The 20520-nt window shown below is 38.0% G+C and overlaps 1 protein-coding gene across 2 annotated transcripts; it reads left to right on the top strand.

Moving 5' to 3' along the window:
• Positions 1 to 4338: 4338 nt before the first annotated feature.
• Positions 4339 to 19547, top strand: SRI (sorcin). Of its 2 annotated transcripts, none has more exons than XM_026681359.2 (8): positions 4339 to 4445; positions 11222 to 11305; positions 11874 to 11943; positions 14024 to 14067; positions 15359 to 15506; positions 16307 to 16420; positions 17276 to 17334; positions 18651 to 19547. In XM_026681359.2, exons 1-8 carry the CDS (start codon positions 4404 to 4406, stop codon positions 18675 to 18677), a joined length of 588 nt encoding a protein of 195 aa, XP_026537144.1. In that variant the 5' UTR covers positions 4339 to 4403; the 3' UTR covers positions 18678 to 19547. The 2 variants fall into 2 exon arrangements, with proteins under 2 accessions (XP_026537144.1, XP_087801288.1); XM_087945162.1 differs by having other exon boundaries at positions 4358 to 4583.
• Positions 19548 to 20520: the final 973 nt, after the last annotated feature.

Raw genomic sequence — 20520 nt, 5'->3', positions numbered from 1 at the left:
CCAAATGTGGCTGCCAGGCCACTTCTTCTGCTTGCTCACATGGCAACAGAGCAGGAGGCCAAGCGATGTGCTGGTGCCATGGCCACAAAATGAGGTGGGGGTGGAGCTGTCCCACGCACTGCTTACCTCAGTGCCCCCGCAGCCAGGCCATCCATACCCCAACACTTGTCTCACCTTGCAACTTCAGCACCAACACATTGTTCAGCCTCCTGCTCTGTTGCAGCCTCATCAGCAAACAAAAGTGGTCTGGTGGCAGGGGTCAGGACATGGATGGCCTGGATATGGAGGCCCTGAGATAAGTCGATGCAGGATGCATGGGCAATTCCACATCCCTGCCTCTTCTCATGGCCACAGCAGCACAAGCAAACAGACAATAAGCCCTACAGTAGGGCTTATTTTGGGAGTAGGGCTTATATTGGGTGCACATGCAATAGAGCTTATTTTAGGACAGGTCTTATTTTCAAAGAAATGTAGTATTACTACATGATATTCTCATTAGCAGACTAGGAAACATGAAGTGGGTAGCATATTGACTTGGATCAGAGAGATGCATTAAATGCGGAGTGCAACAAGATTCAGGCGGAGGTCCTATCCTCTTCAACAGGAAGTAATGCTTACAAATTTGCAGATGTCATAAAATTAAATGGGATCATGTAAAAGAGATATGTTAAAGGAAATGGATTACAAAATAAAGTTTAATGAAGATGAAAGCAAATTCTTTCCTTAGTAAAGCTTGTGGGAAATATATACCTTGGTAATTATAGCTGGAAGAAAGATCAGCAACTTATTGCAAATTGTGTTTATTTAAAAAAAGATTTAAAAAACAAATGCAGTTTTAGGCTATATCAACAGAACTATAATTTCCAAGTCACAGTATATTAAACTTCCATATATTTTATACTGGCGGAACCCCACCTTGAATATTTTATCCAGTTTTGGATAATATGTCTGAATCTTTCAGAAAAATTGTAACAGATTCAAAAACGGCAAGTTGGATGATAATGAGTTAGAAATATTCAGAGAAACTGAAGGAGCTGGGCACATTTTTATTTTTTAAGAAAAGAAAATAGGTGATGTGGATGGAATATGATAGCACTCTTCAAATATTTGCAATGCCGTCACACATAAAAAGATTAAGACCTATTCCCTATTATGCCAAAATCTAGGAGAGCGGATAAGATATATCACTTTCAGAAAAGCAGTTTCCAAATGAATGTTAGAAAACAAATTTCCTAACAGTAAGTGTAATTCAGCTACTCGGATCAATGCTGCGCTTCCTTGCACCCATGTGCTCAAAAACTAGAGTTTCTCAACTCTGGCAATTTTAAGATGTGTGAACTTCAACTCCCGGAATTGCCAAGGCAGAATTATAACCAACCATAACTAAAATATATTAGTCTACATAAAAATTAAATAAAATTTCTATGATGTTATAAATAAATGGCAATTATAAATATTAAAATATTAAAACTTTTAATAACATCTGCAGTAAAATTCCATTAAAAGTTTATTTCTTTAAATTCATTAAATATTCAGTTTTGTGATTTCAACATAAAGTAATTTCTCCCTCAACGGGGATTCCAAAAATTTCTCACTAGCCAAACCAGAACAGTAAAAAAATATTGTGAAAGTTCTATGGATTTATTGGAACATAGATACAAATGCATACCATATGATTTTTTTTAAAGGAATTAGCTCTTCCTAGTAGCATTTAATGTAAATGTAGATATTGACTGAAATCATAATATAATAATTGTCTCTTTAAATGATGGAGCTATTACCCACCTTAAACAGTATTCACAATATTGTTTGGGTTTTATTAAAGATTTATCAAAGGACAATGTATGAAAATTTAGAAAGATTTCTTTGAGCAAAAATGTCTAAAATCTATTTTATCTAGTTAACTATTGTTTGTTATTAAAATTCCAAAAATATCTGAAAAAAAACCAAAATAATGCACATGAATAGTTAAGAGTATAAATCAATAAGTACAATGTGATTGGATTCAAAAAGCACAACATGATGTGCCTAACTAGTAATTAAATGCCCTAATTATTTTGGCCTTGAGTATGTCAGTTTCTGCATACAGATCAGAAACAGGTGTGCTCTTAGGTATACTTACTGTAGTTCTAGAGAGCGTATTTTGGAAAAATCCCACGTCATAACGATTAGAAATCTTCATTAAATCAAATAGGATTCCATTCCTATAAACAAATGTTTAAAGTGTCATCATTCAAACTTAATTTTAAAAAATCCATTAAGATCTCCCCGAAGCAACATATAAACATATAAACAATAACAACCTTGATCTTTAATCTTTTTGAATAATGTCTCACAAATTAATTTATCTTTTCCTTTTTGTCTTTTAGAAATTACTTTGCAAATAGGATTGCATTCCTGACATACTTTCCCTAGAAAACATTGAATAAAAAACCTGAAATTTACTTCTAAGTACTGCAAATGTAAGACTAGCAAGGCTGTAACATACCATCATTGACCAACATTGATCCAATGATTTTGCAAAAAGTGACCTAATTAATTTAGTGTAAATCTTAATACATTAAAAAAGAAACAAAGATACAGAAATATGAAAAACCTACTTTTAGATAGGGTATTCATTAACCATTAATCTATTTAAAATAAGTATTTTATAGTCACACATTGATTTGTTGTATGAAGGAATGTTAGAAATAATATTGTACAATGTTTTTTGAAGATGTTATAATTTTTGTGTGTAAAGATTAAATATTTACATAAATGCTAAACCATGATTTATTGAATATCTTTAATTGGCATTTTCAAATATGACAACCTTAAAAAAACTATCCATAGTCCTACAGGATTTAGCTTAAATTAATAACCAACTTCCTGGGTTTGACTTACAACCACAATTGGGACTGGAACTTACATCTCTAAACAAGACAGTTATTAAATGACTCACAACTTATTTTAAGACCTTTTTTGCCACAATCATTAAGTGAGTCACCAACTGTTAAACCAAATTTGGCTTTCCTCATTAACCTTGCTTGTTAATATCTGATTGGGAAGGTTATAAATGGCAGTCACATGATCCTGGGACACTAGAGGTGATAAATACATGTAAATTACAAAATGTCCAAATTTTGACCATGTGATTGTGGGTACACTGCAACGATCATAAATACAAGGACCAGTCATAAGTCACTTTCTTCAGCATTGTCATAACTTTGAACAGTTGATAAACACATGACTATGAATCAAGGACTACTTGTATTTCCTTAAACGAGGGGTGTCCAACTCACATCATGGCATCATCACAAGACATACCATGACTTTTACCCCCTTCAGTAAATCAGGCATGGGCGTGGGTGTGGCCAGTACATGATGCATCGACCCATGGTCCGCAAGTTTGACAGCCATGCCTTTAAACCAAGGGTCTTTAAACTTGACAAGTTTAAGACTTGTGGACTTCAACTCCCAGAATTCCTGAGCTAACAGGACTGGAGGAAGAATTCTGGGAGTTGAAGTCCACAAGTCTTAAAGCTGTCGAGTTTGAAGACCCCTGCTTTAAACCATCTTCATCATTATCAGAATATTGCTACTTTCTCTTTTGGTGTGCATGCAATGTCACAACAGTCATAGAAAAGGTGCAAGACTGCACTACAGCACCACAACATTTTTTTATCCCTCTGGCTTCTTCTATGCAGGTGATGAATTAAAGGATGAAATCCTAGATGCTTATTTGGGGCACACGCTTCTAAATGAGGTGGGATTTGCTGGCATATAAAGAACATGTCTGAAAGCAATCCTGCGAGATAAAACTGTCCCACCCAGGCACATGGAACCTACTTCTGAGTAACGAGTAGGCTTACGCGCCCAGCAACACGGTCAACGAGGAAGACCTAAATTTGAAGGATTAAATCCCTCGGATTCCTAAATGGCAAAACTCTGAATATGGCTATGTAGCTTATGCTTCCTTTCCGACGTGCCGTATTATCCTTGGAACGTTCACAAAGCAAACATTCTTAATGTTTGCCTACATTTGTTAATTCCTCGTCCGGAAACTGTTATCTGGGTTTTCAATACTTAGTTTCACCATCACAAACATAGTTTCAATATATATATATTTTTTTTTAAAAAAAATAAAGGACATCCGGCTTATACCATTCTCATCAGAAAAGAGGAGGAAGCTAATGCTAAGCGCTTCGCCCAATTTTATACAAGACGGGCAAGGACTGGCGAGTTCGAAAGGGCATAGCCATAGCTAGAAACGGCGCCACCCGCAGCTTCCCCGCGGAGAAACGTTTTCCAATTCCCTTCCTTTCGTGGCAATGGTTTGATCCGGACTTCCTCCGGTTTGGGGTAGCGTCGAGAGGTCACGGGGAGGTTGCCGTTGGTTTCGGAAGAGTAATTAATTGCAGACTATGGCGTATTCTGGTCCCGGAGGAGGCTATTTCCAGGGCGGGGTAAGGCAGCTTGAAGCGCAAAAAGAGCCTCCTCGGACGTTCCCGGGCGCCGTCTCCTTTTGGCGTCAGCGGGGAACGGTTTGACTTCGCTGGTGGAAAGCGGCTTTCCTGATTACGTTCGCTGCAGGGATGTGGAAGGTGGTACCGCTTAGGGAGGAGAAAAACCTCTCCGGGTGAACCCAGAGCCCGAAAGCCGCTTGGGTGGCTCCTCCAGCGGGACCTGACTGGGTGGGGTGGGGTGGAATTAATGGGAACATCTTTGCTTTGCAAAGCGGAGCCACGCTCGATGGGCGCTTAGAAAGTCCCGCTTCCGCTTTACCGGAAGACTCGAAAAAGCCTCCGCCCTCCGTATAATTCCACGAGGCTCTGCCAGTAATTGTCTGCGCAACTGATCGGGTTTACACGTTACGCTAAGCCATTTTTTTTTTCTTCTGGTCTTGATTTATCCAGTAAGCTGTTGGTTGTTCGGTTATCATACCGATCATCCAGTAATTTGATCGGTATACTAAGTTAAAGCTGCTGGGTTTTAAGGGCAAGACCTTAAGGTGGACTATTGTGCAATTTCAAGAGTCTGCTAGCTAAGGGAGAAGCAAGACGTCTACAGTGATCTGAATATAGATAGCCCAGAACGTGTACTTTACTAAACCGAAACAAAAGACAACCCTGAATCTTGACTTTGGCGCAAATCCTGTGTGTTTTAACGAATTAATTTTAATTTCCGGGTGTACCGAATTATATATAACCTCTCATGAGTTAAAATCAGGGGTCCCCAAACTTGGCAACTTCTAAGACTTGGGGACCAAATCCCAGAATTTTCTACCCAACTATACTGGCTGGAGAATTCTGGGAGTTGAAGTCCACAAACCTTAAAGTTGCCAAATTTGGAGACCTTTTGAGTTAAATGAATGCCCCTTTCTTTGCATTGGAATTTCCAAGCTTCTACTTTTGGTGTAATTGGCACAGTATTGCAAAGAAATAGATTATTCTATTTGCATAATAGTACTCTAGAATATGGAGTAAGGTGATTGAGGGTTTAAATTGTATTATCTTAATTTCTGGCTGTATATTTTCAGCTGCACATGTTTGAAATAGAACTCATGTAGGCATGTAATGCTAGTCAGATGTCAATCCTCAAATTAGTCCAGCTCCCACATTCTTATGTAGGATTGTTTTAAAGAGAATAAATTTAAATAAATAATATTTATTAGATTTTAAATATCAAAGGTATCTCTGCTTGCCCAGTTGAACTTCTGTTTCACACTTGGGTTGCACCAACTTCCCGTTGTTATTGTGTAAATATCATTTCCTGAAACAGATCAGAGCAATGAACCATGTCATGCATCTCTCCCTATATTGATCTTCTAATAATTTGGTAGACGTTGAACTTGATTTGCAAGATTTTTTTAATTTTTTTTTTTAACAAACAACAATTTTTTTTAAAACAACAAATAAAACCATCTTTCCATTGTACAGTGTGTTGGTTGGTACATATCTTTTGTGCACAATAGCAGCAGTCTTTCCCTTTTACATTTAAGTTATAATTCATATATATCAACTATGCATATTATATTATATTGTTATTAACACCTTATTAGACTTCAATTATAAATTCACACCATTCTTTTCAAGCAAATCTCAACTATTACATGATCTAATACATAATATTCATTTCATTATAATCGATTATAACATCATTACTTTATCATTACTAATATTTTATTTCCCTATTTTCTTGTCTAGCCATTGATAAAATAAAACCCAAATTTTATAATATTCTTTGTCATCACTAAGCGAACTGTTGTAAGTTGAGGACTACCTGTACTATGTTAAATCTAGTATTTATAACTATGAATGTTGCACATGACCTATCTTATTATGACTTCATACAGGCATAGCAATTGCTGGCAGAGTGCTCTTCCTCCTTCCACAAGTAATCACTGGCATGAATGTTAGGTGCATTTTAAAAAAGTCTTTCATTATGCCAACTGAACTGAATTTGCATATGCCTACTTATTTCCTTTTACCAACTGGTGAACTATGAACTTTGCAATATACTTAATGAATAGATTTGCTAAGCAAAGAAGGCGCTTCCTTATATAAAACAAACAGTTCTGCTAAGATATTTTGTTTCTGGATAATTCTAGCTTATTACAATGAAAAGGGACATGGGTTGCAGCCAACAATCATTTGAATTTTTGTTCCTCCTTACCTATTGCAGTAAAATCATGCTCACAGTTTTACATATGGTATGAACTCAGCACCATGGCTATTTCAACAAAGCATTGCTAAAAAAAAACCAAGCTTAGTGCAATTAACAGCTAGTAATTGAGCAACCTTACAGTGCATATAGGTAGTCCTTAACTTACAACCACAATTGAGCTTCAAAATTGTATTGTTAAATGAGATATTTGTTATGGGACTTTTACTCCATTTTATGATCTTTCTTGCCAGAGTTGTTAAGTGAAACATTGAAGTTGATGAATTAGTAACCCGGTTATTAAGTGAATCTGACTTCCCCATTGCCTTTGCTTGTCAGAAGGTCACAAAAGGGGATCACATGACCTTAGGACACAATGGCCATCATGAACCAGTTGCCAAGTGCCTGGATTTTGATCACATGACCATGGGGCTGCTTCAAAAGTCATAGGTCACATTTTTTTCAGTGCCATTGAACCGTCATTAAACGAACTGTTGTAAATTAAGGACTATTAGTATTCAGGAATATTCTACAGACCTCAGAGCTTTCATTTCCTAAAACCAGTCAAGTATTTTTCTCTTAGATTTGGGTCCTGTTGGTTTTTCCCCTTCCGATGAAAAAGAAAATTGTTCCATGTCAAGGTTCATGTAACTGAAAGGCCTAACATATGCCTTTTAGTTTTCCAATTGCAAAACGTGTGCATTTGTTAACAGAAATGAGAGGCTTTTGAATATACCGGTTTAAGACTGTATTTTATAAATGAATGAATTATTCTGTCTGGGGATAAGTGACTGGATATACTGTACATATGTGCACAGAATTTTCCATTATTGTTGGGAATTTCTCTTGGAGAGAAGCAGAATAGTGTTCTGCCAGTGGATTGAATCTTCTGCCATTCCCAATATTTTATTAGCTGGTCTTATGACTGTGCTTTGTCCAAATCCCTACGATGGTTCAGGATATACCTCTTAAGTTAAGGGTCTTCAAACTTGGCAAGTTTAAGACTTGTAGACTTCAACTCCCAGAATTCCTGAGCTAACATGACTGGAGGAGGAAGTCCACTTCTGGGAGTTGAAGTCCACAAGTCTTAAAGCTGTCAAGTTTGAGACTCCTGCCCTAAGTAATAATTTTATACTATGTGGCTGAAATATTACACCTTTTACTGGTTTGACCAATCAATTAATCTCCTTCCTTGTCTCATAATTATATAAAGTATGAAAAGAAACATGGATTGCTTCCAGAACATGGATTCTTTAGAAATTGAGGGTGCTCAGACTTCCGGTTTGCAAGGTTTCGGCAGCGGCAGGGATTCGCGATACGGCGCGATCCCTGCTGCATTCGCCGCCAAGGTTCCCCCGATCCGTTTGGATCTGGGGGATATAGCTGCCCCATAGAGGCAGCTGAAGACAGGGGGATCCGGACAGGGGCTTGGGGGTGTCGCAGACCCCCTCCCCAGCTGGCAGAACCCCCTTTTCCCAAGGCGGAGGAGCGGCGGTCAGCAATGGCCGCCACAAAGAAATCTGCAGCCGGACAAGCAGGTGCAGGAGGGAGAAAGTTGGAAGAATTATGAAAGTGGCTTTCAACCGGGACAAGTCAAGAGAAAGTGCCCTGGAATCTTGAAGGCTGCTAAGGATACATTGTTTCCAGAGAGAATTACAAGCGGCGAATATCCTAAAAGGGGAAGTTTTTTTTTTCCCCGTTTCACTCTCCTTCCTAACGTGACAGCGGATGGAATCATAAGAGAAATCCGAAAACCTGCATTGGAGGTAATTGAATGCTGAAGGGATAAGGATTTCTGAACATTTAAAGGAAAAAAAAAATCTTTTTGGCTGTGAGTGGGAAGGGAGAGGGAAAAAAAATTGGAGCAAAATTTGAAAATAAGGAGAAGATTGCCTAGAATTCTAAAGAGTTACTAAACATCAATAAGACTTCTAAAAGATATATTTTAAAGGGAACTTTGTGACTAAACTTTAACCCCAGAAAGAGAAAGCGAAGAAGGAGAAAGTATTTAAAAGAAACAGCTTGTTTGGATTGTTTGGTGATTTTGGAACTTCTGAGAATTATTTCTGATTAAAAGCACTTGGGTGGTTGTTTGGAAAAAAAATTTCTCTACACAATGGCATCACTTGTGGATGGACTGAAACTTGTATACCAAAAATATGAAAAAGAAAAGCAAGAAGGGAAAGATGTCCTTGGCACTCTTTTTCAATTTTTAGAAATGGTGGTTTGTACTTATGTAAAGCTGAATGAGCAACAGGATGATTGGGACAAAGAAGAAGCCATCTTTGATGAACAAATGACTTTGGTCGGGGAAGGAAAAAAGAAAGAGAAAAAGGAAAAGAAGACTTTAAGACCTGGAAAAACAATCCAAAAAGAGAAGAATAAGGTGAAAGGGGGATATTATGTTAGGAAACAACAGAAAGGGGGAAAGCAGAATAAAAGGGAGGTGGAGAGACAAGGGGGTAAAGAGGACAAGGAGAAGAAGAAGCAAGGGAGAAAGGAAGGGATGAGAAGCCTTAATGGTGGGGAGCAAGATGTAAAGAAGCAAAAGTTTTTTTAGAGATAATGGATAAATTTTATTGAAAAAGGGATTCTAGAAAGGTACATAAGATTGCATTTCTATATTTGTATTTAGAAATAACCATAGAAAATTGGAAATAATATGTAATTTAAAATGTGATAAAATATTTAGTATAATCTAGTGAAATTTTTGTTAAGAAAAGGGGAGTACTGTAATGAAACAATGATTTAAGATATGTGATGTGGGGGGATAATTTTGGAAAGCATAAGTGTTCCCACAAAGGCATGATATTTAACTGAAATGGGTAAAATGTTTAAGATATAAATGATTGTTAATATTAATGATTAGACTATGTTATCCTAGTGAAACTTTTTGTGAAATGAGAGATTTGAAGTAGGAGAAGGGGGAACATCATAATGAAATAATGATCTATAATATGTGATGTGGGGGGGAATAACTATGGAAAATAGGTGCTCCCATAAAAGTATGTGATTTAACTGAAAAGTAATGTGCTAAATGTTTAAGATATAAATGAATATCAATATTAATGAATAGATTTGTATTGGTTTTGATAATACTCTATAATTTTAGAACGTACCAGACAGAATCCCAATGTAAGTTATGTATTATATATTAAGTATTATAAATATAGGGGAAAGAGATAAAGGTATCATACTCCATTTAGTGTACAGGAGAAGTTTTTTTCAAAGAAGAAAGATAAATGGATAGCTGGAAATAGAACAGACAAAGAATAATAAATATTATGATTCGAATTGAGAGGAGATAAATAAAATAAAATTGAGAAAATTTAAAAGAGAGGAGAAGTTACCGTATATGCCGGCGTATAAGACGACCCGGCATATAAGACGACCCCCCAACATTTCCACTCAAAATATAGTTTGTTATATACTCGCCCCCTCTTCCGCACGTCTTCCACTTTTGCACTTTTTTTTTTTGAGGCACTTTTGTCTACCGTGGAAGCGAATCCCGTGAAGCTGAAAGGAGCAGCCAGCCTTCTCCCAGCTCCCAAGGAACGAGGCTCGCACCGCCCGGGCTCCGCTGAGGTATCCGGCTGGGGCTGTCAGGAGTTGTTACCGCTGGCGCGGCTCCGCGCGGCTCCAGTCCCGCGTTGCCTCGGGAAGGGAAAGGCAAAAGGAAGAGCCGCGGCGGCGCTTTGCAATGGCAGCAGCGGCTCCTGGTTTTGCCTTTCCCTTCCCGAGGCAACGCGGGACTGGAGCCGCGCAGAGCCGCGCCAGCGGTAACAACTCTTGACAGCCCCAGCCGGATACCTCAGCGGAGCTCGGGCGGTGCGAGCCTTATTTCCTTGGGAGCTGGGAGAAGGCTGGCTGCCCTTTGGCTTCACGGGATTCGCTTCCACGGTGCGCAAAGTGCCTCAGCCGCGGGCAGCCGCAGTGCTTCCCAATTACTATTTGCCGGCGTATAAGACGACCCGGCATATAAGGCGACCCCCCCAATTGGAGGCATCTTTTTCAGGGCAAAAAAGTCGTCTTATACGCCGGCAAATACGGTATATAGAAAATTGAAAATGCTAATAACATATGGAATGGTATGTAAAATGAATATGAATTTGAATTTGTGTCTGTACCAAGAGTTTTAACCCAGGACTAAGCAACTTTCAGAAAAGAGATTTTTTTATGCTTTTATGTTTTGTGTTTCTGTGTATTTATGTTTTGTATGTCTTTAAAAATTAATAAAATTTGTTTAAAAAGAAAAAAAAGAAATTGAGGGTGCTCCATTACTGGAGATTCTAAAGAAGGGATTGGATAGCCATTTATCTGGACTGGTTAGGCTTCAGCAGTGGGTTGGACTAAAAGACATCCATGATCCTTTCCTATCATTCTGCATTCTGATGGATTAAGTTGGCCTTTCTCTAGATAATGTAAAATATTTATTAATGTATGCAGTCAGACATAGAAGGCTGTCAGTCTATTGAAACAATATTGGTATGAAATGCTTCTTAAATATTCCTGCTTTTTGGTTATTTGCAATTTAGGTAAGTAAAAAAATAATAATAATCAGATTTTATTTCTTTTCTAGTATGGAAGTGCTCCAGGTGGACCAGCATTTCCTGGTCAGGCTCAAGATCCATTATATGGTTATTTTGCTGCAGTAGCTGGGCAGGTATGATTTTATGCCTTGTTGGTAACAAGATTGGTGATCCAGATATAGGCTGGTAGTTATTTTTTTTAAACTGGTTATGTGATGTTTCTTATTTTTTTATTCAAAATATAAATTGTGTCTTCTGCAAAGTATAAAAATGGATAAAAATTGGGAATATACAATATAGCTGTTTTTTTGAAGTGTATGTCTTGCCTTTATTTCATCATCAACAGATTAATTGCATACTTTTTCCTCAGTGGAGATATCTTCACAGCTATATTCCACCATTCATTCATCTGAATGGAAAACAGTAATATACACTTGTTAAGGTTGCATTGAAGAAAGAATACTGGAAAGAATTGTATAAACAATTGTTGCAACCAAGGATCAGAGATTTCCTTGCCAGGACACAGAGAAAATTCCTGTTTGTTCTTATATGCCCAAGTAGCGTTATATATGAATGTCCCCCATTCATATGTCAGAATCTGATTATGTCCTTGATCCCACAATACCTGCTACCTTGTTGGGAAATTTGGGGGGGGGGGGCTAAGAAAATAAAGCTGGATTGACATTGTTTCTGTTTTCAAAGGATGGGCAAATAGATGCTGATGAGCTACAAAAATGTCTGACTCAGTCAGGAATTGCTGGTACCTATAAACGTAAGTTTGGCAAATTAAATAACACTTCTATGTATGACTTTCACTGTAGTATAAATTTTCATGGACTAGAATCCTTGACTTGAATGAGAAGTTAAAGATTACTTTGATTCCCATGCACTCCATTCAGTTTGGCAGTGGTTTGGCATTATGGGTATTATGGATCACAACTCATTGACTTGACTTGACCAGATCTGATTAATACTTCGATCGAAGTACACCAGGTTAATAGAATAGATTGGAAAGTTAAAAAAGCATTTCAGAAGAAAGCAATAGTAAACCACTTCCACATGTTGTTGTGAAAATAACATGGGCATGTCTATATATAGATAGTCCTCAAGTTATGAATGTAATAGAGCCTGCCAATTATATTCGTAACTTTCATTTCATTAATGGGATCACATTAATTGAACGTGATTTACCCAGTGCATCCCTTAATCAAATGCTCAGGTCATGAAGTGCACATGAGGTATCTCAGGATGGGAAACCAGGCCCAGTGCTTCTGACCACCCAAGGTCCCCATGGCCTGACCCACTGAAATATTTCATGCCCCCCCCTCCATTCTGCCCTATCAGGTCTCCACAGGCAGATCTCGATGATGATCTTGATGATCAAGCAAACTGTGTCCCCTCTAGTCTCTCTGCTGTAGTTTCTTTGCCTGAGTCCCTGCAGGCTCTGGTCATCTTTGCAACAAGCTTTTGGCACAAAGAACGGAGGCCGGGAGGGCCATGGGGGCCGCTCCTGGCCTCCATTCTTTGTGACAAAAGCCTTGAGGAAAGTCAGCCAAGTCCTATAGGAACAAGTGATTGCATCCCAAAAAGCCATGGTTGTCTTTGCAAAAAGCTTTTGGCATGAAGAATGGTGGCTGGAAGCACTGCAAACACCCTTTCTGGATTCCGTTCTTCACATCAAAATCTTTTTGCAAAGGTGACTAAAGCCTGCCAGGATGCAATCACTGGCCCTTGCAAGACTTCTCTGGCTTTCCTCAAGCTTTTTGGCATGAAGAATGGAGGCCAGGAGCACCATGCGAGCCTCTCCCAGCTTCCGTTCTTCGCACCAAAAACTGTTGGGAAAGACAACCAGAACCTGCAGGGATGCAGGCAAAGAAACCAGCAGAGAGTCTGGAGAAGACACAGCTCACTAGATCTTTGCAAGGTAAGTGAGTCTCCACAGGCCCAATGCCTATGGATATCCATTGGAAGGGGGGGAATAGGCAGGGCGAATGTTTCAGTGCCTCTACAGTTGTTTGTAAGGGTGAGCAATTGCTGTGGTGCTGCAACATTAGTAATCTTAGGACTGTGTCGTAAATAGTTTGGGGGGAGGGATTTTATAATTTCAAATGGTCACTAAATGACATAATGCGAGGATTATCTGTAGTCATTAGTGATCAAATTTAATTTGATAAAGTACTTTGATTACCATATTTTCTGGACTATAAGACACTCTGAAGTATAAGACGCACCTAGCTTTTGGGGAGGAAAACAAGAAAATAAATAAATCTGCCTCCCAGCAATTTGCCTCCTTGCAGCAAATAGCAAACAGCCTGGTCAGTTTCAGCACAGCCTGATTAGTACAAGGCGGGGATCGGAATGGGCCAAAAATGGGGCATGTGGAGGCCGAAAATGGGGTGCAGAGATTGAAAATGAGACGCGTTGAAGCGGCAATAGGCGATAGCAATTTCTGCAGCCTGAAACAGCTGATTGTCGGGAGGCAGATCCAACCGACAGTCAGCTGCTTGTGCTGTTTTCTGTTTTCTGCAAGGAGAGGCAAATTGCTGGGAGGCAGAGGCCGAAAGATGGAGGCTGGTGGGTGGGCGGGGCTTCAGCAGCATTCACTGTGTAAGACGCACAGGCATTTCCACCCACTTTGGAAGGTGGAGTGCGTCTTATACACTGAAAAATACAGTAACTTTTACTTATATTTGAATCGGTGGAAATTTCATAGCATTATAGGAAAATGTTTAGACTATTTCTCTGTCTTAAAATTTGTTTTCCTAGTATTGCAGAAACAAATAATACACATTAATTAGTTACGCGCATAGATGTCTTTATCTGTTACTTATTTGTCCTGTTTTTTAAAACAGCCTTTAATTTAGAAACTTGCAGACTCATGATCTCCATGCTTGATGTATCCTTCACTTGTCTAGCTCTGATTTCTAATGCATTTGTGGATTGGAAGAAATGCCTTCAGGTAATGGAGAGCACTTTGGCAGCTGAAATCACTTTTAGTTTTTACATAGAATATTCTGAGCTGGTTTCCCCCCAGCCCCAATTTCCTGACAATTAGAACAATTAATCAGTGGAAAGACTTGCCTCTATAAGTTATGAGTGATCCAACACTGGAGGTTTTTAAGAAGAGATTTCATTTGTCCGAAATGATAAAAGGTTTCCTGCCTGCCTGAGCAGAGTTAGACTAGAAGACTTCCAAGGTCCCTTCCAACTCTGTTATTTTGACCATTTTGTACATTATGATATGAAATCTGCGCTATGTAAAGTTGTCCATAGCAGAAGATTATTTTAATAAACATTTCTTTCCATGAACGTTTTTATCTATAGCCATGATAGCAAACCTATGGCATGCGTGCCACAAATGGCATGCAGAGCCATTTGTGCTGGCACGCAAGCCGCAGGCAAACTTACCTCACTGCGCATGCCTGCGCCTCACTGCTGATTTTTTTGGGTTGGTTTGAGGCCTTTTCGGCCTCCCAGAGGCTTGGAAAAAGCCTCTGCAAGGCTTCTCAGGACGAATGATAGGCCCGTTTCGTCACTGGAAGAGTACAGGAAGTGACGAAATGGGCCTATAATTCGGCCTGAGAAGCCTTGCAGAGGCTTTTTCCAAGTCTCTGGGAGGCTGAAAAAGGCCTCAAACCAGCCGAAAAATCAGCTGTGAGGCGCAATGCAGGTAAGGGGTGGGGTGGGGATTGCACGCACATGCGCAGGGGGCATGTGGAGGGGCGTGCGCATTGCATTCTTGGTGCTGGCACATGAGTGCGGGCGTGCTGGCGCGCTCGCAATTTTTGGCACAGGAGCCCAAAAAGGTTAGCCACCACTGATCTATAGGGTAGCCAACATGATTGTGTTGTGTTGGAATTGTTTGAAATCCATGTTTCATTGCTAATTGAGTAGACTCTGCACATACTTTAGAAATTTAGGTATTATTTTTCCATTAAAGTGTTTCACTGGTATCCTTTGCTCTGTGTGTGTGTGCGTGCGTGTGCGTTGAGAAGAAATAAATTGATTTCCATAGGTTTTGCTCCAAAATGTGCAAAGAATTTCAGTTGAATTCAATGATTTTTCAACAAAAAATAAGTCATGAGTGATCATCTACCCTTGATATCAGAGCTGCAATCCTGTAAACAATGAGTATCTTGCATCTGTTTTACTATTAGTATGGTTTGATCCTTAACAATAATCTATAGAGAGACATGTCTGGCACAATGGGCTTCAATGAATTTAAAGAACTTTGGGCTATACTGAATGGTTGGAGGCAACATTTTATGAGTGTTGATGCAGACCGCAGTGGAACAGTTGATTCTCAGGAGCTGCAAAAAGCATTGTTGTCCATGGGTGAGTGGTAGAACTTTTCTTCGGCTTGGATTAATGGCCACAGGAAAAACCTACGGAAGAATCCTGAATGTCCCCTAACCTGTAATTCTTCTGATTTCTCAGGACTTTAACTCCCAGAATTCTCCAATTGTGTTAAAATTCAATCAGACTCGGGAAGTTCTAGTCTAGTCCTTGTAAATCTCAGTTTCTGTAGTAGTAGAAACTATTAATATACTTCTCCCCAATCTTCTGTTCTGCAAGCAACATATACTCAGTCCCCTTTAACCATTAATCACCAGCTTTCACTTTCTATCATCTCAGAGAAATTCTTGAATTCAAATTTGTTAGTAGCCCTTTTGGACTGAATATAGTATTACAGAAGGGGACTGACCAAGACAGAGTTGAATAGGAATAGCACTTGCCATTATCCAGAAATTTATTAAGCTGGTATAGTTCTAGCAAGAGGAGTATGGCTTGCCTGTTTTATCACAAATCTATACTTCCTCCTCCTAATTGTTATTCTTTTGGGGCTGTACATCATTCCGTTTCTTTTTAGCATTTAAAAGTTCTATATATATCCACTTGGTTTTCTTGGAGTTTCCTTTTTTTGGGGGGGGGGTAAAGATTGTTATCAATTATGCTTCCATTATCTTATTTTGCAGGACTTCCTGTTGTTCTTAGACTTCTAGAAACATAATTTGGAATAACACTGATGCTAGAGATTGGTGTTCTGTTTTGCAGTACACATTACCCTATAAAGAATATTTCTGATATAGGAAATTCAACATATTTGCTTTCTTTTGTGCCTTTTATTTATTTAGGATTTAGACTGAGTCCACAGGCCATCAATGGAATTGTGAAACGATACAGCTGTCGTGGAAAGATCAGTTTTGATGACTATATAGCCTGCTGTGTAAAACTCAGAGCTCTTACTGGTATGATTTACTTCACAATTACTGAATTTGACTGGTATTTAATTTCTCCTTTTATCAGGTCAATTTTCCCCCCCTGAAATACAAAGCATGATGAAATGGGCTATGTAAGCCATCCAGTCTGTTTATCTTAGGAAAACAAATTTAAACCATTTTTAGCAGAAGACTTTTCAACCATTGGATGAAGACTTTTCTGGATGGCTAGGCCATCATCATTAATATTTTGCTTATCATTAATATTTTGCTTGAGGTTCAACTGAGTTTTACTCTCATAGTAGCTTAAGCCCATCAGATCTAGTCCTAATAATTTTACTCCAATTTTTTTTATCTAGGACATTGAAAATGTTCCAATATTGAAGTATTTTATTCTATTTCTGAATCTTTTTTCGAGGTTAAATCATGGATACAATATTTTAAGAGCATCAAACCTAAGAAAGAAAAATCTATACATTTTTGATTGATAAGGGATTAGAACTTGTAGATTTATAAAGTATATTAATAATTTAATTTTGGGGCTTAAATTAATGAGTAGATTATTGACCAGGAGTCGTAATGCAGTATTGCAGGCTAATTCTGTTGACTGTCCTCACCAGCTCAAAGTTGACGCAGCCTTCCATCCTTCCAAGGTTGGTAAAAGGAGGACCCAGATTATTGGGGGCAATAGGCTGACTCTAAACCACTTAGAGAGAGCTGTAAAGTGATATATAAGTCTAAGTGCTGTTGCTATTGTTCAAAAACAATTTCTTGTGTTTGTCAAGTTAGTTTTAGTTGGTTTTTCTGAAACTGGGTTATAATAAGACTATTTTTTCTTCTAATATGTGATTTGCCATCTAATTCATTTTATTTTGTTTTTTACAGATAGTTTTCGAAGAAGGGATGCAACCCAGCAAGGGATGGTGAATTTCCAATACGATGATGTAAGAGGTTCTAAATCTTTCCAGCTAGAAATGCAAAACATAGAGATGCATCGTTAAATGCTTTGAACAGTGATTTCGATATCAGTTGTTAAAATTAGTTTTCATATTAGATATCCCTTCTTCCATTGAACTTTTTTTTTATAAAATGTTATATAGCTGTGCCTCTGCCTTCATTAGGAGCAATTCCCAGATAATGGATGGCCTTTGAGGATCATAAGTCTTTTATATAGCAATGGTAAAAGCCACATGATCAGCAATACCTTATTGTCTACACCAGAAGTGGGCAATAACTTTTTCCATGGGGACCACATGTGAAACTGGGACTGTTTTGGAAGATTGTCCTTCCTGCTACTGAACCCCCCCTCCCCTGGCTGGATTGGAACAAAGGGCCAGAAGGAGCTTATGGCCCTAAAATTCTCAATCCTACACCAACCTTACCCAAATTGGTACATATTCCATATGTGTTTTAGTTCCCAGAATTGTGATGGCAATTGGCGAGAATTCTGGAAGTTGAGGTCATTATGATTGGAGGGCCAGAATGGAAGTAACTAGTTTATAGCTAGTGGCAACAGTCCAATATATTGGTAGCTTTTGAATATTGGATTTTGGGGGACTCCTTTCCAGCCTTACTTGGGAGCACTATCAATTGAGCCTAATGTTTTTTTGTATACAAAGCATATATCATCGAGCTACAAGTGCTATTCCACTTTAACGTCAGGCATTTTCCAATAGATTGTCTCATGCCACATGCTGGATTGCACTAGCTTCATGCTGGATGCTAGTCTATGAGTCTTAGTTCTTACTGAAGTCCTAACTTGCTCCCTCACTGCCCCAAAATGCCAAATATATTTCCAGTAGTTAGCAAAGTGATTAAAAGATGTATAAGCTGTCGGGCAGTATAGAACAGTATCTTAAAGAACATCAGTCTTTCATGGCAAGAATTGACAACCATTAGATAATGATCCTACGGTTCTTCAAATCAAGAATTTGCAAGATGGTATTTGAAAGAGTCACTGCATTGACCACACCGTTTAGTGGTAGCCATAATATTCCCCAGTTGGTTTAAAATTATTTACAATATTAAAAATGAATGAAAGTTGTCTGTGTAATTGTAACGATCTATTGTTGGATTCTAATTTAGATGCTAATTTTCAATTCTCATCAAGCATTACACAATTTTAGGAATAATGAGTCCCAACTGCTGAAAGTTCACAGGTCCCCTCTATCTCTGTATTACAGCAATCTTGCAATATAATTGCATAAAAAAGACTGTGATGACAAACTATACCTGATACACAATTTCTTCTTTTGGGCAGTTCATTCAGTGCGTCATGAGCATCTAACTCAAGAGTGAAGACAGACAAATGAGCATGGATCTACATTCTACATCACTTTGCTTTGCGCCAAACCAATATGCTGTGTAACTAAATTGTGATATTTGCATATTTTATAAATATTAATCAATATGCTTTTATAATTTTTATAACTAATGAAAGAAGGAAATACAATAAATGTTGTTTGAGTGGATCTGCCTTATATATTTATAATTTGCATAAGGAGAAAAGGAAACAAATTATTCATGTTTACATTTAATTTTTCTGTTATCATGTAAAGGTGATCACATTGGAACATGTCTTGTTATCAGTACTAGCTAGGAAGTTAAAATAAGAATGTATTGAAATGAATTCATAAAATGTGATAGGTTTATTTCTAGGAAGTTTTTTTAAAACTCAGAATAAACTAAAAGTTTGTCACTTTCTAAGTAGTAAGCAAAAGATTTGTCTAAGTGTTCAGTTGGCTGTCTTAATATTTTACTCTGGTGTTTATTTCATAGAATCTGCTCAACTGGGAGCTGATTTAGTTCCATTTGCCATTTTAGTTTAGTTTTTTATTTTACCCATTTAGATGGTTTTCCACCTCACTACCGTGACTCGCTACTGCTATATCACATATCTGCATGCAATGGAATTTTGTGGGGTCAGGAAAAGAATAATTGCCTACATTACTTTTTTTTTTTTCTGAAACACAAGTGCTCCCATCTAGTGGTATTAAAGTTGATGCACAAATTATGAATTTCATGGCAGTTGACAATTTTGGCTATGTTATTTTTTTTCTAGAAATATTTTTTCCCATCCTCAAAATAAACACAACTTTCATGTTGTGTCTCTTGCAAAACACATCCTTTGTTTTAAATAAACAACTGCTTTACCAAATGCTTTCGCTTGACATATTTGGATCTATATGCATTGAATTGTACCATCAGGCATAATATGTTACAGCCTATTGATTATAAAGAACATACTTCTTTTATAATGAACGAACTCTAATTGTAGAAAATGTAGAAAATTACAGTAGAATATGTCTTTAAATTATTCCCTTCCACTTTTCCAATAAGAGAGGGATTGACAGGTGACCAAGTTTAACAGGTTTAGATTACTTACAAAGAACTACATTAAAGCTACAATTTGTACAGGTAGTCCCCGACTTACAACAGTTCATTTAGTGACTGTTCAAAGTTACAATGGCACACAAAAGTTACAATGGTCATGTTTTTCAAACTTATGACCATTGCAGTATCCCCAATGGTCACATGACCAAAATTCAGATGCTTGACAACTGGTTCATATTTACGGTTGTAGTGTCCTGGGGTCATGTGATCAGCTTTTGCAACCTAAAAGCAAAGAAATCCTGATTCACGTAATAACCATGTTACTAACCTAAATGCAATGATTCATTTAACAATTGTGACAACTGTGAAAATTTGTAAAATGGGGCAAAACTCATTTCACAACTGTTTCACTTAACAACATAAATTTTGAACTCGTGTAGTTGTAACTGGAGGACTACCTGAACTCATCTATCCCCACCCTGAATATTTATAATCTGCCAGAATTCTAGATGTTTGTGATCAATAATTGGAAAAAGACAACCATATGAATTTCTTTTGAGTATCTACATCTAAATGGAGTGCGCTTTCGCTGAACTTTTTGACAAGCTGCTGAAGTTCTGTTTTGTTAAGTACTCTCACATAGTTCATACAGTGAAAGCACTTCCTATTTTCTTATTTGTGGAGCTGGCCATAGGTATGCCTAGCTTCTTTGTTTCCAGGCTGTATGTTAAATTGGAATGATACATGCTTTCCAGACTTATATATGAAATAAATCAAGAATTAGTTGAATTAGTTGG

This window comes from Notechis scutatus, chromosome Z, assembly GCF_049901735.1.
Source record: "Notechis scutatus isolate UNSWTSFEM ecotype Mainland chromosome Z, rNotScu1.2, whole genome shotgun sequence".
Classification (NCBI taxonomy): Eukaryota; Metazoa; Chordata; class Lepidosauria; order Squamata; family Elapidae; genus Notechis; species Notechis scutatus.
This window is presented reverse-complemented; position numbering and strand designations above follow the sequence as displayed.